The following is a 27,836-nucleotide window of genomic DNA, read 5'->3' as shown; positions in this document are numbered from 1 at the left end:
ACTTCCTGTCCCATAGCCAAAACAGGAAGTGAGGTCCCTCAGGGACCCCCAGGTCACCAGAACTAGTGCCCCATTCTATGATTTACCCGCCATTACTTTTCTGGGGACAACCCAAAATTTTGGATTTTCTTTTACTTTCACTTTCAATGATAATGCAGGACAAATAGAGAGGGGACACGGACAACAATTATTAAAAGCTGACAAGTTTTCTAATCCCTCTCCACTGCAAAACAAAAAAGTTTTGCCTTTAGTTGTTTAACCACTTCCTATCTGGCGCATGTATATACATTTAATGAATAGCAAGTAGTTATACCAGGTTCATGGCCGCAGAGATATATATATATATATATATATATATATATATATATATATATATATATATATATATATATATATTCCCTGGTGGAATGGGAGAGCACAGTAACCATCTAAGGTGGCGACGGGGATACATGAAAGATAAACGCCGGCAGTAAAAAAAAAATTTTTTTTTTTTTTTTTACTGCCAGCGATTATCTTTCTTGTATCCCCCGTCACCACCTTAGGTGGTTCCACCAGGGAACCCAGGACTGCGGTAAGTGGTCAGGACGGCTGCCCATCCATTCCCCCATCTCCTCTACAACAAATGATCCCAGAAATGATGATAAGGTTTTTATCTCTTCCAGTTTTAGAGCCATCCTTTCCTGGCTGTTATAGCCAGAAAAGCAGCTGATCAAAGACGATCTGTGTTTGATCCGGTGCTTTGAAGGGCAAGGGGACATTGCCCCGGTAGACAAATGATTAAAGTGATACTAAATATACACGGTTTCATTTACATTATGCATTCTCTTTCTGTACATGAATGATGGCACTGTAGTTATTTTAATTTAAAAACATGCAAGTACCTTTTTTCCTATTCGATATAAAGCTGTCACATGACCCAGCTCTATCCCAGCCCAGGAAACCTAAGCAGGAGCTAGTCCTCTGCTGCTGGTCACATGTTCAAAATAAAAATAAAAAACAGCCTTAGGAATACAGAGTAAAAATAAATAATATCAATAAACCATTTAAATTGTCATACAAATATCAATTTGAAATCAAATTTTTTTTTTTTTTTTTGGCAATAACATTGTGTAAGCAGTTTTGTACCAGTCACAGGCTGTAGCACACCCCTCCAGCCCGTGTTCTAGAATAAGAGATAGGTGAAGCCTCTATCAATCTATATGTAATATCCCCCCCCCCCCCCCCAATGTGTTTAGCTGGTATGGAGGGGGAAGGAGGGACTGGGGTATCATTTACCACTGTGTATACTCCCACATGTGTGACTCAATAGTCACGTAGGCTACTGAGATGTGAGAGGGAGGAAATGCTCAGCATAGAAACTCACTGAAAACTGAGCATAATCCCCTAGCTGCATTGGGGACATGGAAAGAAGGGGGACAAAGAGCAGCATGATCAACCAGGTTTTTTTTTTTTTTTTTTTGCAGAATACAGAAAACAAATCTCATAGTGACTGAGTATGACCAGCATGTAATACACTATTTATTGATAGTTTTTTTTTATGATGTGGGTTTAGTGACACTTTAAAGGCACATTGCAAGTGAATGAAAAAAACATTTAAGCAAAAACAATACGAAGTTAAAATATTTTATTTTTGCTTTTACCTGCAACTTTTTTAAAAAAAATTTCTTGTCACTTCTAAACGCATATTAATAAAAATCTGGAATTAAATAAAAACTAGGTTTGTATACTTTCACAATCCATTCCACAATCTTTTCTGTTTCGTTTTTCCAACAGATTCTGTATTTTTGTGCAACCAGAATGCTTTGTTAGATGGGTGGTATCATTTGGCACAGTCAAACAGCTGAAAAGTGCAACAAGTATGGCAACTCCTTTTGTACCTATGCCTGTGCCAATAGGAAATTCTTCTGCCAGCAGCATTACAACTAGAAGCCAAAGGAGCTCCTCACTTGGAAGCAGCTCAACCAGTTCAAACTCCTCAAAGGAGCCACATGAAGATCCCAGAGGGCGCAAGAAGCTGAGTGCACCCGATCAAATGAGCTGCACTTCATCTGTATGTGGCAGCCCTCTCATCAGGACTAAGTTTGACTCGTCAGTAGAGTACAGTTCCCGACCAGTGGAACATGAACACATACCAAATTCAGTGGATCTGGAGGAAAGGCCTTCAACTCCAACCATTTTAGGATATGAAGTAATGGAAGAACGAGCCAAGTTTACGGTAAGTTTTATCCATGTACAATGTTACATTGATTTTTAGGCTCCAAAAACCCAGTGTGGGGTTTTAACTGCCGAAAGTGGAAACGATGCACATACAAACACACACACACACACACACACACACACACACACACACACACACACACACACTCTCATTTTCATAATACATGTATACATTTATATCAAAAGTCACCCACCCCCTCTCCTTATCCTCCTCTACTCCTGAGTCTTCTTCCAGCCAGTCTGTACTTACCTCCTCCGATAGCTCCGGCCTCTCACAATGTCTGCAGCTCATCTGGTAAAAATCTAGCATTGGGCTACCCACCTGAGCCCTAATGTCACTCTTGTGATCTTTATTTAGCCTTAACCAGAAAAGTAGCAAGCCAGCATTACGAAACCCTTTAAAAAGACTCCCACCTGTGCTAAATACAGTTTCTACTTAACCTTTAGATGTCTTCAATCCCCTTTTGATAATTAAAAGATATAGATTCTAGTTTTTACATCCTACAGGTTTTCTTGCTATTACTCACTGTATTTGGACCTTGGTCCAGTTTTCACATATTTCCTGCATGTCGAGGGGAAGAAGGAGATGGCTTGCCTTTATCTGCCCTTGGGAGACACTTCCACCCACTGCCATTAACAGTGGAACATAATTCCTCCCACTAACATCAATGATGAGGCACTATTCCTCCCACTGACACCAATGATGAGGCACTATTCCCCCCATTGACACCAATGATGAGGCACTATTCCCACCATTGACACCAGTGATGAGGCACTATTCCCCCCCCCCATTGACACCAATGATGAGGCACTATTCCCCCCCCCATTGACACCAATGATGAGGCACTATTCCCCCCCCCATTGACACCAATGATGAGGCACTATTCCCCCCCCCCATTGACACCAATGATGAGGCACTATTTCTCTACTGACACCAACAATGAGTCACTATTTCCCCCCCGCCCCCCACTGACACTAATGATGGGACACTATTCTCCCCCGCACCACTGACACTAGCGATGGGCCACTATTCAACCCACTGACACCAATGATGGGACACCATTCCCCTCCCCCACTGACGCCAATGATGGGACACTATCCCCCCCCCCCCGACCCCAATGAATCGGACACTATTCTCGCCCCCCCACACTAATGATGGGACACTACTTATCACCCCCACTGACATGAATGATGGGACACTATTTCTCTAATACCAAAAATAAGGCATCGTTCACTCCCACTGACGCCCAGCCCCTCTAAAGTTTTGAAGGACAGTAAACTGGCCCTCTGTTTATAAATTTGGAGACTGATGGTAGCATTGTATGGATCTCTATGGACATGAGGTTCTCATATACAACTATAACTTAGTATTGCTGAATGAATAGGTGTCTTTTACTGCTTTAGTAATGGATCCTTCCATTCATGCTACACAGCATGGATGATAATGTCCCTCTGTGGCTATTGTTTGATGGCCGAATTCCCGGAACAGTGGCTGCATCTGATTGGATGCAGCCATTGTTCAGCCAACAGTTTCCTGCCCAGCTCCTTAGAATATACAGGGTGGGAAGGGACCAACAGGGCCACCCACACAGGAAATTTCAGCAGGCTCATCAGGAATCAGTCAAATTTCAGTCCGTAAATGGTCAGCCATATTTTAACTGCTGCCTGCCCAGGCCATTGCAAAATGACACCCGTGTGGGAGCCCTGTTCCTTTGTGTTGATGTCATCTGACATCCTCCCTAGACTGTGTCTCGCGCTGGGCTGACAGGCTGCACTCCAATGCGATCTGTCACCTGCTGTGTCCACCCCACATATCTGATGACAGATCGGTGTACCAGCCTGCTGCCGGTACCATGTGATCGCTGTGACCAATCTCAGCAGATCACATGACAATTGTAAACAATGAATGGCTTCCATTCATGGTGTACAGTTGTGTTGCTAGCTGTGATTGGTCCCAGTGATCACATGGTAGACAGGGCCAATTACATCTGTATTGGTTGGACTTGTGTCTTTTTTCAACCAGACTAACCATGTGATTAGCTGTGGCCATTTACAGTTAATCACAACAATACACACTGAATTAATCCATTTCATTGAGTAAAAATGCTTGCTTATACCAGTGAAATTTACTGCTTTAAGCAAGCCTGGTGTGGTTGTGTGTGTGTGTGTGTAAGTGTAAAAAAAATTAAAAAAACAAATAAAAAAATAAAAATTCCTATCTCCTCACTATGGTAACACTGTACTACTCTATCACAATATGTAAAAAAAAGAAAATCAACCCCCCCTGCACCCACGCTATAGCCAAAAGATGGTTACAGCATGGCCCTAAATTGCCGGGAGGGCGTCCATGGACATCCTCCCGTGCATGAGCTGCCTGCGGGCCGCGCGCTCTCTGATCAGCGAGTCAATGAGATCCTGGCCCCCTACCACGGGATCAGCTGTCAGCCAATGACAGCTGATCACGTGGTTTACACGTGATGTAAAAAATACATTTTATAGCAAAAAAAAAAAAAATATTTTGGCAAAAAATAAAAGCCGTAGTAGTGATTAAATACCACCAAAAGAAAAGCTCTATTTGTGTGAAAAAAAGTCATAAAAATATCATATAGGTACAGTGTTGCATGACCACACAATTGTCATTCAAAGAGTAACAGCCCTGACAGCTGAAAATTGGCCTGGACAGGAAAGGGGTTTAAGTGCCCAGTAAGCAAGGGTTTTTTTTTTTTTTTTTTTCTTTTGCATATGGTCACCAGTCAGTGTCCCTGCTCACTGACACACCAGTTATAGGACGATGCTTTACTGCACTGGTGATGGTATGTAAAAAACTAAAATATGAAAACTTTTTTTTTTTTTTTGGGATCGACTGATATTTGTTTATTTTTGGTGCCGATACGATCCCGATATTTTGCCCACCTCTCCTGCCGATAGCAGATTTTATGTGCTGATATTTTGTACATTTAAACTTTTCAAAAATAACAACTATTTTATGCACAAATCTGGTATAAACTGAACATGGGTGGGTGGCTGCTGGCTGCCTGGCTAGCACCTTGCTGTGGGTGGGTGAATGGGTAGCTGCTGGCTGGCACCTTGCTGTGGGTGGGTGGCTGCTGGCTGGCACCTTGCTGTGGGTGGCTGCTGGCTGGCACCTTGCTGTGGGTGGCTGCTGGCTGGCACCGTGCGGTGGGTAGGTGGCTGCAGGCTGGCATCTTGCGGTGGGTGGCTGCTGGATGGCCTGGCACCGTGCGGTGGGTGGGTGGCTGCTGGATGGCCTGGCACCGTGCGGTGGGTGGGTGGCTGCTGGATGGCCTGGCACCGTGCGGTGGGTGGCTGCTGGCTGGCACCTTGCTGTGGGTGGGTGGCTGCTGGCTGGCACCTTGCTGTGGGTGGGTGGCTGCTGGCTGGCACCTTGCGGTGGGTGGGTGGCTGCTGGCTGGCACCTTGCGGTGGGTGGGTTGCTGCTGGATGGCCTGGCACCTTGCTGTGGGTGGCTGCTGGCTGGCACCTTGCTGTGGGTGGCTGCTGGCTGGCACCTTGCTGTGGGTGGCTGCTGGCTGGCACCTTGCTGTGGGTGGCTGCTGGCTGGCACCTTGCTGTGGGTGGCTGCTGGCTGGCACCTTGCTGTGGGTGGCTGCTGGCTGGCACCTTGCTGTGGGTGGCTGCTGGCTGGCACCTTGCTGTGGGTGGCTGCTGGCTGGCCTCTTGCTGTGGGTGGCTGCTGGATGGCCTGGCTGGCACCTTGCTGTGGGTGGCTGCTGGATGGCCTGGCTGGCACCTTGCTGTGGGTGGCTGCTGGATGGCCTGGCACCTTGCTGTGGGTGGCTGCTGGATGGCCTGGCTGGCACCTTGCTGTGGGTGGCTGCTGGATGGCCTGGCTGGCACCTTTCGGTTTGTGGCTGGCACCTTGCTGTGGGTGAGTGGCTGCTGGCTGGCACCTTGATGTGGGTGGGTGACAGCTGACTGGCCTGCCTGGTACCTTGCTGTAGGTTGTGGCTGCTGGCTGGCACCTTACTGTGGGTGGCTGGCGTGTCCGTCCGACTGGCGAGGCCTGTCAGACAGAACGTTAGGCCCAGTGTGTGGAGGCATAATGACTTTGTGTGCCGCGCGCCCCTGCGCACTGGGTCTGCAGGCTTCTGGGCCCCCAAAAAGATGGCCGCGGCCCGCAGAGACCAATGTCAGTGATATCGGTCTAGTTTGTGACCAATTCCATATATTTTTATTTTTTTTGGAAAACGCTGATATCGGCCCGCACTAATTGGCTGTCCTGATAATCGGTTGATCCCTAGTGTTTTTTTTCACCTAAGAAATGTATTGGAATACACTTAGACCTTAATTTCTGAAGAACCCAGCGGTGATTAAATGCCACCAAAAGAAAGCTCTATTTGTGTGAACAAAATGATAGAAATTGAGTTTGTGTACAGTGTTGCATGACCGTGCAGTTGTCTGTCATTCAATGTGTGACAGCGATGAAAGTTGGTCTGAGCAGGAAGGGGGTGAAAGTGCCCGGTATTGAAGTGGTTAAGGGAGGGCTGGATTGAAAGCTGCAGATAACAATAACAATGGAATTGTTGACACCTAATTTATTGTTTTATCCCCATACATTGCCATACACTGAAATCTGTAGTCATGGCATATTTCCTGCACCTGTGATTGAGTTTAATCCATATACTGCTGGTCCTGATCTTGTCTAAAAATATGTTCTGACTAACCATAGCCCTCAAAGAATGTCTGTCATTAGAAAGCCAATCGAATAGCATCATCTCATCTGTTGCAGCTGTATGCTTTTATTGTATTGTACTGTTAAGAGAGAGAAATCTTCATACTAAGTGCTAAGGCTTCTCAGATGTCTATCTTCCCTTCAGTAATGTTGCCGTATCGATTGGAGGCTGTGTGATCATTAGCTAGATCCATACAAATGTCTGCCTATTAGGCAGTCTCGCCGTATACTTTTGTATGCACTTGATCTTTTACTTTTGTTTAAATTAGAGATCATTTTTATTCAGATGTTTTATTTGTATTGATTTTTTTTATTGCATTTTCTGTCTCTTCTAAGGACTTCCTAATGACCTAATTGCCTGATTCTATGTACTGGGAACACATCATATTTTAGGCTGCTCAGACTTTATAATTTGCAAAGTTAATGGTGCAAAATCTCTACCTTATTTGTATTCTTTCCGAGGATCAGAAAGTGTTGGCTAATTCCCTAGCAGGCCTCAAAGGAGCGACGCCCTGCACCAACATCCCAGGAAACAAATAATAAGAATATCATGGCTGACAACCTTCTGAAATTGCTGTTTGCCTGTTCATTCTGATCCCCTGGCTTCAGTTCTCTCGGGATCTCTGACCTGGAACAGTCATGCAGCAAGCATAGTCAGAACTTCAGATCTGCACGTTTGTTCCACTTGGTTGGGAAACCTGATGAGTAGTCTCAGCCAGATAACTGGCATGTTCAGATGGTGCCAACAATGGCAGGTTAATTAAAGCAGCATTGTTAAAAAAAAACAAATCTATTTAGATCTACCTGCAAAAAAGAGTGTATACTTGGCTGTTCTGATAGATATACCAACGTCTGCACTGCCAGAATACCGATCTGTTCAGGAAAAATCTTCTGTTGAAGTCCACTGGGAAACTCAACACTTCCAGGAGTGTCGAGCCCCTTGGTTCTCTGTATCCTTAATAACGTGAATGGTTTGTGTTCAGCATGATACTGCCTGCTGAGTGCGACAGGGGTTCCTTTTTGCCATGAAGCATGTCCTTTGTGCAGGTGGGCAATAAAACTGCTGCTTGACTGCCTGCTTTTACCACCCCTGACTTCACATCTTAAAGCGGGGTTCCACTCAAATTTTTAACTTAATCACCCCTTCAGTTAATTGCATAGATGTTCAAATGCCGCACGAAAATTTTTTTTATCGCTGTAATTACCTTTATATTGTACTTTATTGTGGCACTTCCTGTCTCTCCTCCCATGGGAGTAGGCGTGTTTATTGCCTTTCCCCGGCGCCGCACTGTCTCCTGGGAGATTAGTGTCAGGCTTCCCAAGATTCAGTGCGGAAACAATGATCATGCGTGTGAACAAGCTGTGAATGAACAGCATTCACCGCATCCCGGAAATCAATGCTTGTGGGCTTCACATGCCCACAAGCGAGATGGAAACAGCCAGCATCACATTTTTTAAGTTATTCTTCAGTACGAAAACAGACAGAGGCGGAAATATTACACCCACACTGTGAGTATTATTTTGGGATTGGCAAAGTGTCTCAATGACCTAAAAAAAAAAAAAAAAAAAAAAAAAAGGATTGGTCGCTGGACTCCCGCTTTAAAGAGCCTTATGCCTAGTACACAAGATGAGAGAATCGGATGAAAAATACTGCTTTCTAAACAATACAATAATCTGAGCACACAGCTTTCGAGAGCTGATCATGAGTTCCATAAATTAATACAAAATTAAAACGTATTCAAAAAATATAAAGGTAAAATAGTTTACCTTTATATTTTTTGAATACTTTTTAATTTTGTATTAATTTATGGAACTCATGATCAGCTCTCGAAAGCTGTGTGCTCAGATTATTGTATTGTTTAGAAAGCGGCTTTGTTGTTTAGAAAGCTATATATATATATATATATATATATATATATATATATATATATTGTATGTGTGTAAAGATCTACACTATGTACACAGTCCAGCACTTTATTTCTGTATTGTCTTGTCCTGACCTGTATTGTATTGGCTGGGGTTTTTTTTTTTTTTTTTTTTTTTTATTACATTTTTGAAATAGAGAGACTCCACACTGAGATGGGGCGGCGTGACGTCACAGGCTCGGCTCCTCTCACCCAGACGTGTTGCGCCCTCCGATTGGGCTTTTGAAATAGTACTATGTTTTTGCCTTTCTGTTCCATGTGAATTTTATGTTTGATGGCATATGGGTGCGCTTAGAATCGGAAGGTTGATCCGTCTTGTATCCTGTATCTGAGGAGGGTTTGTTCCGTGATTAGGCCTCCTGCACAATGGTCGTTAAAATAATGTTTTTTTTTAACATTTTGCAATAGCGGTTTTTAGCGTTTTATTTGTATTTTTAATTTTTTTTCAATGGATCAAAAACAAACGATGGTGAGCCGCGTTTTTTGAACGTTTTATCAGCGTTTTTTGATGTTAGAGCATTTTTGCAGCTGAAAACTCCTCTCAGAACTGACTTTTTTTTTTTTTTTTTTTTTTTTAAAGCATCAGTCAAAAACCGCTGATAACAGCCTATGTGTGCATGGACATATAGGATAACATGATGGGGAGTTAATTGGCTGTAGAAAAAAACAGCTGCTGTAAAAATGTCCAAAAACATCCAGTGTGCATGAGGCCTTAAAGACAATTGGATGTTGCAGATGAGCCTAATTTTAACGTTTTTAAGGAAAGAAGTGAAGTTAGATGGTCACTGATTGCACTAGGGTGGGTGCTGGACTGTCACTGCATACATATTTTTTTTAATTTTTCCATATATACAGTGTTAGATGGTGTATATACACTCGCCGGCCACTTTATTAGATACACCTGTTTAATTGCTTGGTAAGACAAATTGCTAATCAACATGGCAGCAACTCAATGCATTTAGGTATCTAGACGTGGTGAAGATAACTTGCTTAAGTTCAAGCCGAGCATCAGAATGAAGAAAGGGGATTTAGGTGACTTTGAACGTGGCATGGTTGTTAGTGCCAGACGGGCTGGTCTGATTATTTCAAAAACTGCTGATCATCTAGGATTTCCATGCATAGCCATCTCTCGGGTTTACTGAGAATCGTCCACAAAAGAGAAAATATCCAGTGAGCGGCAGTTGTGTGGAGGAAAATATCTTTTTGATTTCAGAGGTCAGAGGAGAATAGGCAGACTGGTTTAAGATGATAGAAAGGCAGTAGTAACTCAGAATACCATCTTGGAACGCACAACACATCGAACCTTGAAGCAGATGGGCTACAGTAGCAAATATAACAAACAAAAGGGACAGCAGTCAAGGCCCTAGGTACAAGTGTTAAGGTAAGCTTCGTAGGAATAAGTGTATGTGAGGCTGGTCACTAGACAGTCTGTCCAGTCGTTGTAAAAATACTTTTGTTTATTAAAGTACTGCCAATGTGTAAAATGATATAAAAGCAAATGATACCAAGCCATCATGTCACTATGGACCAAAATCTCTGAGGAATGTTTCCAACACCTTGTTGAATTTATGCCATGAAGAATAACTGCAGTCCTGAAGGCAAAAGGGGGCCAACCCGGTACTAGCAAGGTGTACCTAATAAAGTGGCGTTTGTTGCGCTGCACTTATTATTGTAATGATTTAAGGAGAGGGTGTTGTGAAATCACCATTTTTTTTAGTGTTCTAGCTTGCAGCAGCATTTGTATAAATTAGTTTAAATATTTTATTGAATTTTTTTGTGGTACAGGCTGCTCTGATTGAGATTCATGTGTTGTAAAGCGCTACATAAACTGACGCTATATAATTCCTGTATCATAATAATTTAAATACAATACAACACATGACATCACTTCCAAAGTTGTATTCTGTCGTACGAGAATTTTCATAACTTTAGTAACCTCTTCAGTTTCGATATGAGACTAGCATGCAAAAAAAAAAAAAAAAGGAGGATCATTCGTTGGATATTCTCATCGTATGTACCAGGCTTTAAAGGATCACTATTTTTTTTTTTTAATAAACATGTCATACTTACCTCCACTGTGCAACTCATTTTGCACAGAGTGGCCCTGAACCTGGTCTTCTGGGGTCCCTCGGCAGCTGTCTCAGCTCACTCCCACAAGGACTCAACACCTTCATACGAGCTCCCTCGCATGGTGTTGAGTGCTTGCAGGCACGCTCCTGTGATACAGCCGGCGGCCATAGCCGCTCACTGTATCACTCGGCCCCGCCCCCCCAGCGCGCCGCAGCATTGGACGTGATTGACAGCAGTGCGAGCCAATGGCTGCGCTGCTTTCAATCCATCCACTCCATCCAATCAACAGCCAGGCTGAGCGGCGAAGAGGATGTCGGGGGCGAGCGCGGGACTTTCGAGTGGTCAGGTAAGTAAAACGGGGGGCTGGGTGGGGCGGTATTGTCGGAATGCATTAAGGTGAAAAAACTTTTACCTTTTACAGCCCCTTTAAAGGCTGTACATCAAAATGTTCAGAGAATATCATTTTTGGGTATGGCATCTTTTTTTTTTTTTTTGTTTTAATAAATTTTTATTAAAGAAAAATAAATACAAGGCGTACTTAAATCACAAACTAGATACAAACTTGGTGAGAAAGCAAAATCAATTTCAACGCTCGAAGAGTTACAATGTGTGTCATGAAGCCAGGAATATATTGACTACCACTGTACACTCGAGAGGGAAAATGAAAACTAATGTAATAATTGAGTAGAAAGAGGCTTCTTTCTATGCGAGCATAGGAATCAAAATATATAAACGAGATGAAAAACCTTGCTTTAGTTAGAAAAGAGAGATAAAATAGGGAGAATTGAAAGTATGAGATGCATAAAAGGGATAGTAGATAAGATGGAGGGTGAAATGGGAAAGGGGGGGGGGGAGATGCTGGCAAGCATGTACAAAGTATTGAGTTATCGAAATTTAGATGACAATTTATAATTGGTAGACTTAGGGGATTTGCATTATAATATCCTTATATGAGGGGGTGGACTGAAATTTTACCCAAGGAGCCCAAGTTAGTGAATGTTTTTCTGAAATCCCTTTGATGTTATGGGTAATACTCTCCATGAGATGCACTTCATCAACCTTCTGAAGCCAGACTTTTATGGACGGAATTGTTGATTGGCCCCATAAGGTAGGTATTAAAGCTTTGGCTGTGTTCAATAGATGAGGAATGAGTGAACGTTTATATGAACCTATGGGGGCTTTAGTGGCATGGAAAAGGATGATCCATGGGTAAACTGACCTCCGAAATCTGTGAGATCAGATTGCAAATGTCCGACCAAAAAGGGCGAATGAGTGGGCAGAACCACCAGACGTGTGCATGAGTGGCTTCATTCCCACAGTTCCTCCAGCACAATGGGGAACTGGTAGGGAACATTTGGTGTAGTCTAACAGGAGTGTAGTGCCACCTGGTGAGTAATTTATAATTGACCTCTGCCATTTTGGAAGCAAGGGAGGAGGTGTGAGCTAATTGTAAAACCTTATCCCTTAGGTTGTCTGAGAGGGGGGAGCCTAGATCAGTTTCCCACTTTGCCAAGAAGGGTGGAAAGGCAGGATTTTGAAGAGCGATAAGAGCTTTATAAAATAGAGAAATACTATGTAAGGGAGGGTCTTTTGGATAGAGTATTTCTTCTACGGTATTTAAATCTTGCAGGCTTCTAGGCGGGTGGGGAGAGAACTCAAGAAACGTTGCAGTTGATGGTATCTCCATTTATCAAGAAACGTGGCGGGTTTAGGATCAAGGATCATATGTAATGGTTTAAATGTGTTGCCACGGAGAACGTGATGTAGTAAGAGAGGTTCTTTCGGTCTCCAGGATTTGAAGCCGGGATCTAATAAGCCTAGTAAAAAATATTTGTGATTAAGGAGAGGTGTTAAAGGGGAGTCATACCCCCATGAAAATTTTTTGTGTAGGGCATCCCATATGTCTAATGAGGATATGGTGAGTGCTGAGGTGGTTCGGTCAAGATTCCTGCAAGAGCGAGGTATCCAAGGGACTACCGAGAGATACGCGCCACTCAAAAGGTATTCAAGTTGTACCCACAGTTTTGAATTAAAAGCATATTTCCAGTCGGCTATCCTAGACAGTACAACCGCTTGATAATACGCCTTAAAATTAGGGAGTGCCAGTCCCCCAGAGCCCTTGGAGCGAAATAGTAGCTCCCTAGATATCCTGGGGTGACTATTCCTCCAAATAAAACGGGAGATCATGTTTTGCAAAATTGTAAAGAATCCCACTGGAACCCCCAGTGGGAGCATTTGAAAAAGAAAAAGTATGCGGGGTAGTATATTCATTTTAATAATATTTACTTTTCCTAACCAAGTGTGAGATAGACTGGACCATTTTCGTAAGTCCTCCCTAATCCTATTAAGCAAAGGGATGTAGTTATGCCGGAAAAGGGAGTGAGGGTTGGGAGTAAGATAAATACCTAGATATTTTATATTTTTTGGTTCCCATTTAAAGGGAAAAAGAGGCTTCAGGGAAGTCGCCTCGGACTGAGAGAAATTAATGTTTAAAATTTCCGATTTAGATTGATTGAAAAGTGGAAAATGCTGACATTAAGTTAGGTATTGAAATGCGTGGCTGCTGTATAAAAAATATGTCGTCGGCGTAGGCTGCGTATTTATGGGAGCTTTTACTACTTGTACGCCTTGAATATTATCATTGTTCCTAATTGTCGCTAGGAAGGGTTCTAAGGTAATGGCAAAGAGGAGGGGGGACAGGGGGCATCCCTGCCTAGTGCCATTATGTAGGACGAAAGGGTCACTCAGCGTCCCATTGATTCTAATTTGTGCTGTGGGGTTAGACTATAGGGATGAAATACGGTGATACATCTTCGGTCCCAATCCAAAATATCTCAGTGTCATCTTAAGATATTCCCAGTCCACCCTATCGAACGCTTTTTCAGCATCAGTGGAAAGAAGTAGGGTGGGCTGGGCCCTCCTTTGAACATACTGGATTAGGGAAATCGCTCTGAGGGAATTATCTTTTGCTTCTCTATTGGGAATGAAACCTGATTGGTCTTTGGAGATCCAGCTAGGCAATGGGGGAGCAGGCGATTTGCCATAACTTTAGCAAATAATTTAATATCAGTATTTATTAATGAGATAGGCCTAAAACTGCTGCAGAGGGTAGGGTCCTTATCGGGTTTGGGGATGACAGTGATGTGAGTGGAGAGGGATTCTGGGTGTAAGCCTGAGGATTGAGAGACTGAGTTTGCATAAGCTGTAAGACGGGGAAGCAAAATGTCACTGAATGTTTTGTAGTATAAAATAGTGAACCCATCCGGTCCGGGCGCTTTGCCAGAGGGGGTAGACTTCAAGGCTGCCTGAAATTCCTCTACCGAGAAATCTTCTTCTAGTTCTCTAAGGATAGACATTGGTAATTTAGGTAGATTAGCTTCTTTCAAGTAGGAGAGTATGTGTCTTCCTCTCTTTCTGAGGTAAAGAGGACAAGTCATTTTTGACACAATATAGATTCGCATAAAACTCCTTAAAGTCCTTAGCAATGTCCGGAGTTGCATGGGCAAGCTCTCCTGATGAAAGTTTAATTTTGGGAATAAAGGACTGTGTTTGTTTCGCTTTTAATGACCTAGCCAGTAATCTACTTGGTTTGTTTCCCCACTCATAAAATTTTTGTGATATGCGTTGGAATTTTCTCTTAGTGTCTAAGTTAAGAAGAGACTTTAGTTCCTCTCGTTTAAGTGTGAGGGATTGGAGGTGCTCAGTATGGAGAGAAAGTTTGTGTTGCTTGTCCAGATCAGCTATTTGTTGTAAGACCTGTTTGAGTCGCTGACCATGTTCCCTTTTCTTTCTGGCACCGAGCTCGATAAATCGGCCTCTAATAGTAGCCTTATGAGCTTCCCAAACAATGGATGGAGAGGTGTCAGAAGGTTTGTTTTCCTTGAAATATTGTGAGAGATAAGAGGCCAGTATGGAAACCTCAGCTTCATTGGTAAGAAGGGAATCGTTAAGTTTCCAGTTATTAGTGCAGTGTGCTAAGGAAGGCATAGTCAGCGTCATCGAAACAGGTGCGTGATCTGAAATAGTTGCGGTACCTATGTGAGCAGCCTGTAAGAGGGGGAGATGAAAATGATCTATGAATATATTGTCAATTCTAGAATATGATTGGTGTGTTGTGGAGAAATGTGAGAAATCCTTCTCCTTGGGATGGAGGAGGCGCCATACATCCATTAATTGGAGGTCCATGAGTCTCCTTTTGACAAATTTCAGGCGTTTAAAGGAAATATTAGAGCGGCCTTGGGACGTGTCTATTGATGGGTCTAGAGACATGTTAATGTCACCTGCTAAAATAGTGAGACCTTTGGCGAAATGTGATAGCTTGGTTATAATTTGTGAAAAAAAGGTAGGCTGATTTTGGTTTGGGCAATATACGTTTGCAAGGGTACATTGGGTATTGCCTATGAAGCCCTTGAGGAATAGAAAGCGACTGAAATCATCAGCTAACATGTCAGACAAGCGAAAGGATACATTTCTGCTAAACCCAATGGCCACTCCCTTAGCTTTGTTAGTGTCAGATAAGCTGTAATACCATTGCGGAAAGTGGGGAGAGGTCAATTTAACCGGAGTTGTATGGGTTAAGTGCGTTTCTTGAAGAAAAGCAATAGAGAATGCAGCTTGTTTTAGTTCACGGAATGTTTGGTGCCGCTTAGCTGCAACATTAAGACCCTTAACATTGTACGATAAGAACTTCAACGTAACCATTGTTACATCAAAACAGGATCCTTCAGCCTATACTTCCATGCATGCCAGCAGGAGGAGGGGAGGTGAGGAGAAAGGGGGAAGAGGAGAGAATAGAGTGAAGAGTAGAAAAAAAGAAAAGCAGGAGAGAATGAACATATAGAGGAATCATATACGTGAATTAAAGAAATTGTGGGAAACACATGACTAACACACAGAAATCTGCAGTGGTCCCATTGGGGAAAGAGAGAGCGAGCAGCCATCCAAAACCTGGAACAGGGATTGGATAAAATAACTTTAAGGTCGCACGCACTCGCTGACCCCAGAAGGAGGGGGGGACAGAGTTATGTTGTAGGGGAGGGGCAATTGAAAAAAACGTGCCCCAACAGCATTTGGCCTGTAAAAAAACAAGTAACTTAAAACTAGAAATGAATAATTAGTTCCAATTAAATAAAAAGGTTATGTAGGCAGGAACAAAGATCAACTTAAGCATTGAAATTCCTACAAGGCAGCACATGTTGTAGACCATACGGATGCGGCAACAAAACAACAACATAAACATATAAGAAGATCAGTGGTCTAACTAGTCACAGGTAAAAGTCTACCAAGTTTAGTCAGGTAAATTTGCAAAGAATTGTAGTTTGAAACCTGACTTGGTGCCAGTCAATTGTAGGAAAATGAGCATCTATACTGGTGGAATGTGGTTGAATGAAAAGAAAGAAAAATAAAGGACAAATTTGCACAATTCAACCGTGTTTTTGTGCAGATCCTGGAAGGGAGGAGCATCCTGCCTTTGAGGGGGTTTTTCTCCAAGTTGAATCCGCGAGGTTCGAAAATTTAGGAATTGAGTCCTGCCATCCTGGGAGTTCCAAAGGCGGAAGATTAAGAGCCTGTAAAAAGGTTGTGAGTTCCTCCGGGAACCTTAATGTATGGGAACGGCTGTTTTGTGTGGCAATCAGGCAGGCTGGGAAGCCCCATCTATATGTGATCCCATCTGAACGTAAAAGATCAAGGAGTGGCTTTAGAGCTCTCCGACGGTCTAAAGTATCTTTGGAGAGATCTGGAAATACGGTGATGGTTGCCCCGTCAAAATCAATGTTAGGTAGGCCCCGCATCTTCATCATAATTGCATTTTTATCCTCGAAGTAATGCAGGCGACAGATAACGTCTCCGGGCTGGTCAGAATTACCAGTACGGGGTCTAAGAGCACGGTGTACACGGTCAAAGCGGAGTGGTGCAGTGACAGGGTTACCCATAATGGTGTTGAAAATGCCACGTATTGATGGTTCTAAATCACTATCTCCAGTAGCCTCAGGCAGACCTCGAACACGTATATTATTTCTGCGGTTGCGGTTCTCGAGGTCTTCGAGCTTGTATAGGGAGGCCCGATGAGCAAATGCTAGCTGACTAACAGTGTCTTGCAGTTCTTTAATGGCTAGGGCTTGTGTGTCTGCCGTTGCTCCGTTTCCTCTACTCTGACCAAGATGTGTGACATGTCGGTTCTAACTGCAGTTATCTCTTTTTTAATAGACTTTTCCAAGTTAGGGAACATACCTGCAAGTTCTTTAAGACCACTCATCAGCGTAGTCATTTCTGAGCCAGCAGGGGATCCTGGGTCGTCCATGAGATCCGAGCAGTATGATGAGGCCGGAGAGCTTTCCCTCACAGAGGCAATGTGAGATGAGGGAGAGGCGCTTGGTCTCGAGGTTCGGGCCTGGTCGCCACGTGCGTTAGCCAAGTATTGTTGAATAGAGCCTGCAGATACTGGGATAGACAGTGACCTCTTGCCAGATCTTTTACCCGATGCAGAACGAGATTTAGTTGATTTGGAAGGCATAACTGGAACTATTAGGCCGGTAGCTGAGTGGGGCACTTCTTACTTACATTTGCTCAGTATCAATCATGTTTCAAAATCATGTTATTATTTGTGAAGATTTTCATATAACTAAAATGTAAGTAGTGGCAGGGCCACCTCAGCTGCAGAGCAAGGGGATCCAATTTGAACAGAGTATAGAGGAACAGGTGTAGTGGCTGTAAAGTATGTGTGGAGGCACAGATGTATATAGGGAGTAGTGAGAGTACTAAGATGGCCGCCGACTTCCAGAGATAGGCCGGGACCGCGGACTTTCCTGGCGGGGGTGGCCGGCCCAGTGAGCGCCGATTGCGGGAAGTCCTCAGGCGGCTATGTATGGGCCTAAATCCGAAGCTCCAGTTAGTTGAAACTGTCCCAGTGCTGAGGGTTAGGTGGTAAAGTAGCGGGGTACTCACCACTTTCTGAGAGGTAGGGTAGGACGGAGCGGTTGGCCACAAGATGGCGTCGGACCTCCGGAGGTCGGCGTTTCAGAGAGGGGATCCTCTGCCCGAGCAGGGGGGTCACGAGTGCGGGTGGAACCGCATCCAGATTGCTGTGCAGGAGCTATTCCGATGCCTCCGGGTGACGCGTAGGCCCCAAGATGGCTGGGGGGCGTCCGAGGCTCAGACTTAACTGTAGGCCTGGGTCCGCCTAGAGTTATCAAATGGTGAAAATATTCCCCCGGGGACGCAGCCGAGGGTGTTCAGAAGCCCCTGAGGTGGATATGGAGCTTCGATGGGCTGAGGAAGGACAGGGATGGCTATGGATCCAGTTAGCCTGGACGGAGCAGTGCAAACACACGTCCTCCCTGTTGAACGTCCGGACACGCCCCCCGGTATGGCATTTTTAAGATGGTTTTGTTATTTCAACTATCCTGTTTAATCAAAAGCAAAGTCTGATTTTGGAATAAACAGTGATGGATGGCAATTACTTTTCAGGGTATTTCAGAGAAAATTGTGGGTTCTTCTTTTTTCGTAGAAGGGTACCAAAAAGTTTGTCCATGGCTACCTTGGATCAGGTATCATCATGTAGACATGTATTTTCATTCTCTATATCAGGGGTCTCCAAACGTTCTAAAGAAAGGGCCAGTTTACTGTCCTCCAGACATCAGGGGGGCCGCACTGTGCCCAGTGGGGGTAAACAATGCCGGATCTGGTGACTATGGGAGGAATAGTGACTCATTTTTGTTGTCAGTGGAAGGAGGAATTATGCCTCGTCTTTGGTGTCAGTGGAAGAAGTAGTTCCCCATTGTTGGTGTCAGTGGAAGAAGTAGTCCCCCATTGTTGGTGTCGGTGGAAGAAGTAGTCCCCCATTGTTGGTGTCGGTGGAAGAAGTAGTCCCCCATTGTTGGTGTCAGTGGAAGAAGTAGTCCCCCATTGTTGGTGTCAGTGGAAGAAGTAGTCCCCCATTGTTGGTGTCAGTGGAAGAAGTAGTCCCCCATTGTTGGTGTCAGTGGAAGAAGTAGTCCCCCATTGTTGGTGTCAGTGGAAGAAGTAGTCCCCCATTGTTGGTGTCAGTGGAAGAAGTAGTTCCCCATTGTTGGTGTCAGTGGCAGGAATTATGCCACAAGGGCCCCAGAGCCGCAGTTTGTAGACCACAACTTTAGATCCATTGTAAAAAATACTATTTGTTGACATTTAATAGTTATTATTTTAAAATAATATGACATTATTTTAGTTGGTCAGTATGGGAGAACAGATGTGTTCTGATTCTTTACATTTTCTGCCATGAAGACAGAATTGAGATCCAATTCTATGTTTTATGAGTTCATCCACATTACAGATTTGGATAAATGCGGCCCTTTGTATTACTGTGAATTTATATGACTGTTGATGGTTGGGATTACATTAGTATACAGGAAAATGTATGCATTTCACATGACTAGATGCTTACAACTCCTACAAAGAAGCATGGAGTTCTATGGGGTTGCACTTCATTAGAAGCTCGGTCTCCAGCTTCACATGAATATTTTGCAGTATCCATCTTATGAATAGATAAACTATTGTTACTTCTGCTGTTTTCTCATGTTTAAATGACCCTTTTGAGACACTCTATTTGCTTTCAGTTAATGATTGTAAATGTAGAGTTCATAGAAAGCAGAAGAATACACAATAGACAATGTGGCCTTTTGTTCAGTTGGGAGTCACCTGTCCAGTACAATCATTCTTTACCTGGCCATATATATTTATAGGATTCTCCTAAGTGCTTTCCGGAACTGGATAAGACCGTTTTCCTGAGGTTGGGGAAGTGAACTTGTGCTTTGCAAACATCTGATGTTAAAAAAAAAAAAAAAAAAGATATATGATATAGCAGTTTTAAACACAGCCCATGAGATCACTGGCCCATATTGGGTCAATCTAGTTCTTCTGTGTATAGCAGTAATACACATAGGTGGCACATATTAGAAGAATATTTCCTTATAGCTGAATGAATAGGCTACTTGGGCTAATACATTGGGCAGTGCAGTGGGTGTGTTTGGGAATATCTTTCCTATGTCTGTAACTAAATATTTGTTATAAGCTTGCTTAGAATCAGTCTTTGACCTTTTGCTATCTCTAACTTTTGGTGTCACCCAAGTAATGCTATACCAGATAACGCTGATATATAATTGATCATTGACAGGTTTACAAAATTTTGGTTAGAAGAAGTCCAGATGAGAGTTGGGTTGTATTCAGAAGATACACAGATTTTTCAAGACTTAATGACAAGGTAAGGAGGAAAGAGTTTAATCTTTGCAGTACTTTGGGACACATACAGTAATAGAAAAACTGCAGCAAAATAATGCAGTTTAAGGGAGAAGTTTGGGGTGGATAAAAAACAAACTTCTATACTCGTCTCTAAGCTGCAACTGTCCCCCGCCGACTCTAAGACCGAGAACTGAGCAATCACATGACCAATGATTGCCCCCCCCCCATGCGAAGTAGGAAACCGGCTGTGAAGCCGAAAGGCTTTGCTGCTGGGTTCCCTTAGTCAAGGTGGCGGCGGCAGCAGCAGCCGATAGCCAATTGAATTGATCGGCTCGGGTGAGGACACCACTGGATTTCTGGACAGGTAAGTGCTCTAATATTAAAAGTCAACAGCTACAGTATTTGAAGCTGCTGACTTTTAATTGTTTCTGAAGGGGCCTGGATAGCACCTCTTTAATGCAGAGAATGCATTAAGGTAAAAAATCGTCTGCCTTTAGAATCACTTTAAAGGATAAGTTTACCTTTTAACCAAAAATTATAAATGCACGTTTTTTGCAGGTAATATTTGTTTCTGGAGCGTGTAAAGCAGATCACTGGTGCCATGCAGGTCTCCTGCAGACCTGTCAGTGTATCTGTGTGCTATACGGATAAGCAGATACAATTTGACAGGAAGACTCAATATACTACCACAGCACTCCACAGCACCGTGGTAGTTCATTGAACACTACAAGCTGACAGCCGCAAAGGACTGTGGCGCAGCCAGAGCCCCGCTCGGCCGCATTTTTTTTTTTAAAGTTGTGACAGCTAGGTGATGGAGGAAGAAGATCCCCCGCTGGCTGTCAGAGCGGGGGGGAGAGGTGGCCAGTCTGTTCGTAACATTTTATATGTTACACCCTGAATATGGGTTATCCTTTAATTTGGACAGTTTGGATACGTAATAACATCCGGCTGGGAAGATAAGAGGTCCAGAGAACAATTCTATACAAATACAACTTGCTCTGAATGCTCTGTTAGAAACAATATTAACCAAGCCTGTTCAAATCGTTCCTGCCTGATGCAGAGACTAGGCATATTAAAGACATCCCCGGATCGTGGCTCGACGCACTTTTTATGTGCATCCGGCCATGATTAGCATAGTTAAGTTAGTCACAATTAGCTGTGAGCGCCAACAGCCTGTCATTGCAGTGTATGGGCTTGGCGGTTACAGCTATGTGCACACAGCTCACAATCCTAGCTGCAGGAATCGGTAGATTCTTGCTGCTGCGTTTCATAGCGTGTCTAAACGCCCATGCGAATGAAGCCTTAATGTAAGAAGTGTGGGAAATATTTAAGCAACTGAGTGAGTTTACATGTATGTAGTTACTTTGTTCTAATTTTAAGTCATTTCAAACGTCTTCACTTTGGTTTGACTTACTAACTTGTAATACAAGGGTTGCTGGTGCTGTAATACCAGAGCGCAAACATAACTGAACTGTTTACTTGTGTTTTTTAGGCCCCATGCACGCTAGGAACAATTTTCTTCTGACAGGAGAAATGCGGCATTAAAAACACGCCTAAAGTCGCGTTTCTCAATTGCGTTAGATGGGTTCAGGTGCATCAAATGTTTGGGCGTAATTTATTCTGGCCATTGAAATAAGTGATCGCTCAAGCGATAAACACGCCCATTTGGACGCATCAGGTGTTTTTTCTGCCCATCTCTCCTGAACGTGACCTTGGTGTGTTCAGATTTCTACCTGTAAATGCCTATATGTGTGTATGAACACATAGGCTAAAATAGAGGGACGTTTAGGGGCACAAAATAAAGGTTTTTGACAGCTGCAGTGTATGAGGCCTCATAATTTAGACACCTGCTTGACTCCTTTTTCCTGATTTCATTCTTTGCATGTTGTGTAGAGTCTTAATTCCATTTATGACAACTAAATGTGTGTTTTAATCCCTTCCAGCTTAAGGAAATGTTTCCCGGTTTCCGGCTCGCTCTTCCTCCTAAACGATGGTTTAAGGACAATTACGATTTAGATTTTCTAGAGGATCGACAGCTGGGTCTGCAGGCATTTCTACAAAACTTGGTGGCGCACAAGGATATTGCAAACTGGTATGACCGGCTATTAGGGCTTGATTTTGCTTGCACAGTCTTGTGATCTATAAATCTTTCTGAACTCTTGTTTTGAGTATATTTCCTCCCACTTGTCGCAGTGTAAATTACAGTTCAGTGAAACTGATCATTAGCTTTGTAAATATTGCTTTGTGTTAGAGGGATTTGAAAAAATTGTGGCTGGTTGAGGGTTGCAGATTTAAGACCAGTTCCTCTTCTTTTTGTTTCAGTTCCTCTAAGGAAAAAATGTTAATCCTGTATATTGCGCACAGTATATTCATGGCATTCATGAACCATGTGATTTTATGCAATGAGCACAATGTACAAATACTATCTGATTACTCTACAGTCTAATTGGGAAAGGCTGTAAGACCAGTTATCTTAAAGGAGAAGTCCAGCCAAAGCTCTTTTGGCTGTACTTCTCCTATGGATCACTGGAGTGCAATTCGTTTTGCACTCCTGTGACCTGTTTTTAGCAGAGAGAGGACTTGAGTCCTCTCTCTGCTGACATCACGGATTTCAGTCCAGGCACCGCATCATCACGACAAAGTCTGGATCTACTAGGTGACTGAACTGACACCATCTCAGCCTCTCAGCAAGCCGCTGAGAGCCTGAGACGGTCCGCTCCGCCCCCTCCACAGCTCAGCGCTCCAATGAGCGAGGAGGGAGAAGAGAAGAGAGCTGTGACTGACAGTCCTAGGTAAGTATGAATCTTAAATATATAAGAAACCCATACTTCTCTTTTAAAAGAAACCTGATATAAGAGAAATGTGATGCTTTCTATTGCTGACCTGTTTCTTAAAGTGTTATTAAAGGAATATTTTTTTTTTTTTTTTTTTAAAGAACAAACCTGTTATACTTACCTGCTCTGTGCATTGGTTTTGCATAGAGCATCCCCGATCCTTCTATTCTCAGGTCCTCCGACAGCGCTCCCGAACCACTGCTGCGTGTGTGTGTCCATTCACACACGGAGCGTGGCCTGGCCCCACCCCCACTCTCTCCTCATTGGCTCACTGGCTGTGATTGACAATGACTCCTGCTGCTGTCTCAGCCAATGAGGAGGAAAAGACCCGGGAGAGCTGCTGCTTTCGTGCACATCGCTAAATCGCGATGGAGCTCAGGTAAGTATTGGGGGGGGGGGCTGCTGCACACAAAAGGCTTTTTATGCATGAAGGTAAAAAATCTTGCGCTTTTTCAACCACTTTAATTGCCTGGTTACCTTGTCACTGTCACGTATGTAAATAGTCATGACATTTAATCTCTTATCTGTATGCTCATGCCAGTTCAGTGATCAAAATAGCCAGGCAATTAGCATTTTCAGACATGTCAGCCTGCTTATTTTACACTCTCTTAAATTAGTAATCATGAAGGAAATTATAGAAGTATGAATAACACCATTGCTGACCCTCTCATAAAAAATGCTAGCTGCCTGTCTGCTTCTGGCATCAGTACTTTTGAGTCACTAATCCAGAGCAAGGTTCAACTACTAAAAAGTCTTTCTATTAAACAAAGTATACAGTATTTCAAAGAGGAGTTTGGCAATGAAAGCCTACTTACAGTATTTTCTCAGTTCAGGTTTATTTCAGCTTCTTTCTAGAGCACACAGGAGATCTTGACTTTGCAAATACTGTCTTTGGCCAGGCAGTTAAAGTCACAGGGCATTTTACTTTTACCTGCATTAAGGTAAAAAAAACTTTAACTAGCTATTCACTCCCCCCCCCCCCCAAAAAAAAAACCCCACCTAAGTACTGTATTAATCCAGCACTGTGCCTGTCTGCAGCAGCACTGCTCTTTCTCCTGGGGCAGATTCATAGCAGCAGGAGCCATTAGTTCCTGCTGCTGTCAATAAAAACCAGGAGGGGGTGGAGCCAAGCCCCGCTGTGTGTCTATGGACACACATCCTGGCTCGGGAGCAAATCCGCATATCTACCCCCATAGCAAGCAGCTTGCTATGGGGGCTGACACAAGAGGAGAAGCGGATCACTTTAAAACTTTGGCTGACCCTTCACTATCAGCCTATCTCTGTGATAGGTGACCAATGATCGGATTCGGGAGCCACATTTCTAGGTGAAGTCCGTACCAACATAATGGGACACTTAGTTGTCAGGCGCTCATGGCATCCTAGAAAGAGACTTCAGTTACAGGGAAGGGGAATTTTTAAGCGTTCAGTAGTTTGGGGAAGTAGATTTACCACAGCCACGTGGCTGGTTTTTATATTCCTTTAAAACACAAAACCACACACCACTGACTATTAAGGCAGACCTTCACTCAAAAGTGAAAATTCCGGTTAGCACTTTTGATGGGGGTTTTTTTTTTTTTCCATTATTTTTGACAGGTACCACTCCCACTTTCTCAATTCTTGCCTAGGGGAGATTGACGTACACTTGGGTACACCCCCTGCCCACAACACCCTCCCACAGCCTCCTGGGAAATGTCGCACATTCCTGGAAGCTGCAGTTCCAGTCACACAGTGCCATGCAATTTTGCGTTCGCACAGCGGGAATCCTGCTGTGATCCCTCAGGAAGTCACTGTTGACTTCCATATCCAAAAAAGTGGTGTTGGGGACCTGCAGCAGTAGGAAGTCAGGCTGCAACAAAACTGTAATAAGTGGTGACCTCGCTTACTGTTTTTTCTTTTCCGAGCTGTCCCGGAAGAAAACTTCATTTTTTTTTTTTATTTATTTATTTTTTTTTATTTTAGCTAGGCACACCCTCCTGCCAGCATGCCTGAGCTAAGGGCAGATGAGTTAGAGGAAATAAATGCTACATAAATCATCTACCCTTATTCAAGGTGGCTACAGCTGGAAATGCTGGTGACGGGAGGGGAGGTCAATGTTATTTCTGAACAAAATAAAGAATGGAGACATGGATGGGGGAATTTATTTTGAATATTGACATTCATTGAATATTTTTCAGATTGTGGTACTCAGATACAGTTTAGTTCCACTTTAAGAAAAGGTTACAACTTTTTATAATAAGATGCTTTGTAGATGGGCTGCACTTTTCCACAAAAGACATTTTAGATTGTAAGCTCCATGAGCAAGGCCCTCCTGTTCCTTCTGTATTGAACTTTATTGTTATTGTACTGTCCCCCTTTTTATTGTAAAGCACTGTGTAAATTGTTGCTGCTATAGAAATCCTGTATAATAAAAAGACGTGCAGCAATCCGCAGTTGAGGTTTCTCTGAGAACAGTTTGTTGATCCTCCACCTACACCTTGCTTTTTTAATTACATCCTATCTGGCCTGTTCAGTGTTTTTTCTTGTAAAGCTTTTATAGTTGTCAGACGAGTTTTAATCTAGATGACAATAATATTCGTAGTGACCGCAGTGCAGTGGAATATTCCCTCTATTGTTTGAAACCAAGCAGTAATTTTATAGTTCATTACTATTCTCTGTAAATAAGATTAAAATAATTGACATCTTTTCACCTTCTAAAAAATCTGGGTAGATGAAAACTATAAAGTGGAGACATGTAAGAATGAAGTCCAAATTAGATAAAAACCATTCGTTGTGAAATAGACCTTTTTATGATCTTTTTAATAGGTTGGTGTAAGCAAAAACATCTTCAGCCCTGTGATGTGCATGTAAGACCTAGACTGAAATTATATAAAGCTGGCAATATATGGATCAAATTTTGGCCTATACATGCTAAATTGTCCAAAATTAATTCTTTTTTTTTTTTTTTAATGTATTTATTTTTTTTAATCAATGCATTTTTTATTTAACTTTTGTGGGAGGAGTCAGAAGGAAAGTTCTCAGCTGGAAAAGTCTGGGCCGAGCAGCCCGATGCAGTCACTGTTCAGGTATATAGGCAGCCAATAGCTGGTGCTGCAAATTTGTCCATCCATGCTGTTTAGCATGGATAGGGGAATTAAATTATTTTCCCTCATTCAACCTGCGGGGCTGATTGAGAGAAATCCTAAAGGGTTTGTAAAGTCTCATTTTTTTCCCTATAAAAATAATAAACATGTTATTCTTACCTGCTCTGTTGCAGTGGATTATCCTCCTCTTCTCGGGTCCCTTTTCGATGCTCCTGGCCCCTCCCTCCTGTTCAGTGCCTCCATAGCAAGCAGCTTGCTGTGGGGACACCCGAGCTGAGTCACAGCTTCCTGTGTCTATTAGGACACAGAGCCCCGCTCCCTATCTCACCTGATTGGCTAGCTGACTTTGATTAACAGCAGCGGGAACCAATGGCGCTGCTGCTGCGTCTCAGCCAATCAGCAAGGCTTATCTCAGACAGCTGAGACACTCGTGGACATCGCTGGACAGAGAGGGACCTCAGGTAAGTATTAGGGGGGCTGAGGGGGGAGCTGCACACAGAAGGCTTTTTATTTTAATGCATAGAATGCATTAAGATAAAAAAACCACCTGGCTTTACAACTCCTTTTAACCTGTATGGCTAGCTTAACTCTACGATCCAGAAAGTTAAAAATTCATAAGTGGTTTTCAGGTGCTCATAATTTTAGATGTAGACCATTTATTCATTAAAACATACTGTATCCGCATTTTATCAGAAATTAAGCCAAGATCTGACAGTTTAATGCATTGAGCTATGCGAGTGACAGCAAGTGTGTTTGGATACAACTCTACTTCATTAAAAGGGGTTCCCAGATTGCCAAATACCTGCTAAATGAGAGTGGACTGGTGGTCTACAGCAGCACCTGCATGAGAAACTGAAGACCTGGATAAGTAGGCTGTAGAACATATATGCATTGTAGACCTTTTATACATTTAAAGCTGAGCTCCAGGCAACAGAGTTCAGGGGGGTGTGCTGTGTACAGGGTGTAGAGTTCAGGGGTGCACTATGCCCCCCCAAAAAAAAGATTTTTTTGCATCTCTAGTCACGCCTACCTCTATGTATATGACTCTAGTGCTCTCCTGTGTAGGTGGCTCTCTCTACTACCCATGTATTCGGCTCTGTTATACCTCTCTGGTTAGGCAGCACTGCCTTGCAAGTAGATTGTTTACAAGTGTCAGCAAGGAGCAGGGGGTGAGAGCCTGAGGTGGCAGAACAGATTTCCGCCACAATCCAGCTGCAAAACTGGGCGAAAGGGCCACATGACAATGCCTGGACTATATCTATAGCACAATACTTTGGTACTCTGGTGACCACTCTTTGAATGTCAGGGCCTTTCTGTGTATATTAAAAATCTTTTTTTATTTGATTTGGACACTTTTTAAGCCAAAACACATATGTATTCATCTAATGGATTATAAAGGCAGATGCTCCCCCCCCCCACTTTTTATTATTAACCACTTGCTTACTGGGCACTTAAACCCCCCTCCTGCCCAGACCAATTTTCAGCTTTTAGCGCTGTCGCACTTTGAATGACAATTGCGCGGTCATACAACACTGTACCCAAATGAAATTTTTATCATTTTTTTCCCACAAATAGAGCTTTCTTTTGGTGGTATTTAATCACAGCTGGGATTTTTATTTTTTGCTAAACAAACAAAAAAAGATGGAAAATTTTGAAAAAAAAAAAATCATGTTTCATAGTTTGTTATAAAATTTTGCAAACAGGTAATTTTTCTCCTTCATTGATATGCGCTGATGAGGCGGCACTGGTGGGCACTAATAGGCTGCACTGATGGGCACGG

At 43.1% G+C, this 27,836-nt stretch overlaps 1 protein-coding gene across 1 annotated transcript in view; it reads left to right on the top strand.

Annotated features, from left to right (window-relative positions):
* Positions 1–1,773: 1,773 nt before the first annotated feature.
* Positions 1,774–27,836, top strand: part of SNX16 (sorting nexin 16) — a gene marked incomplete at its 5' end in the record, with an annotated part of 52,620 nt that continues 26,557 nt past the window's right edge. The window contains 3 exon segments of the mRNA XM_073631877.1: positions 1,774–2,215; positions 20,078–20,164; positions 22,086–22,234. Coding sequence (XP_073487978.1) covers positions 1,859–2,215; positions 20,078–20,164; positions 22,086–22,234 — 593 coding nt within the window.

This window comes from Aquarana catesbeiana, linkage group LG05 (genome assembly GCF_042186555.1).
Source record: "Aquarana catesbeiana isolate 2022-GZ linkage group LG05, ASM4218655v1, whole genome shotgun sequence".
Classification (NCBI taxonomy): Eukaryota; Metazoa; Chordata; class Amphibia; order Anura; family Ranidae; genus Aquarana; species Aquarana catesbeiana.
This window is presented reverse-complemented; position numbering and strand designations above follow the sequence as displayed.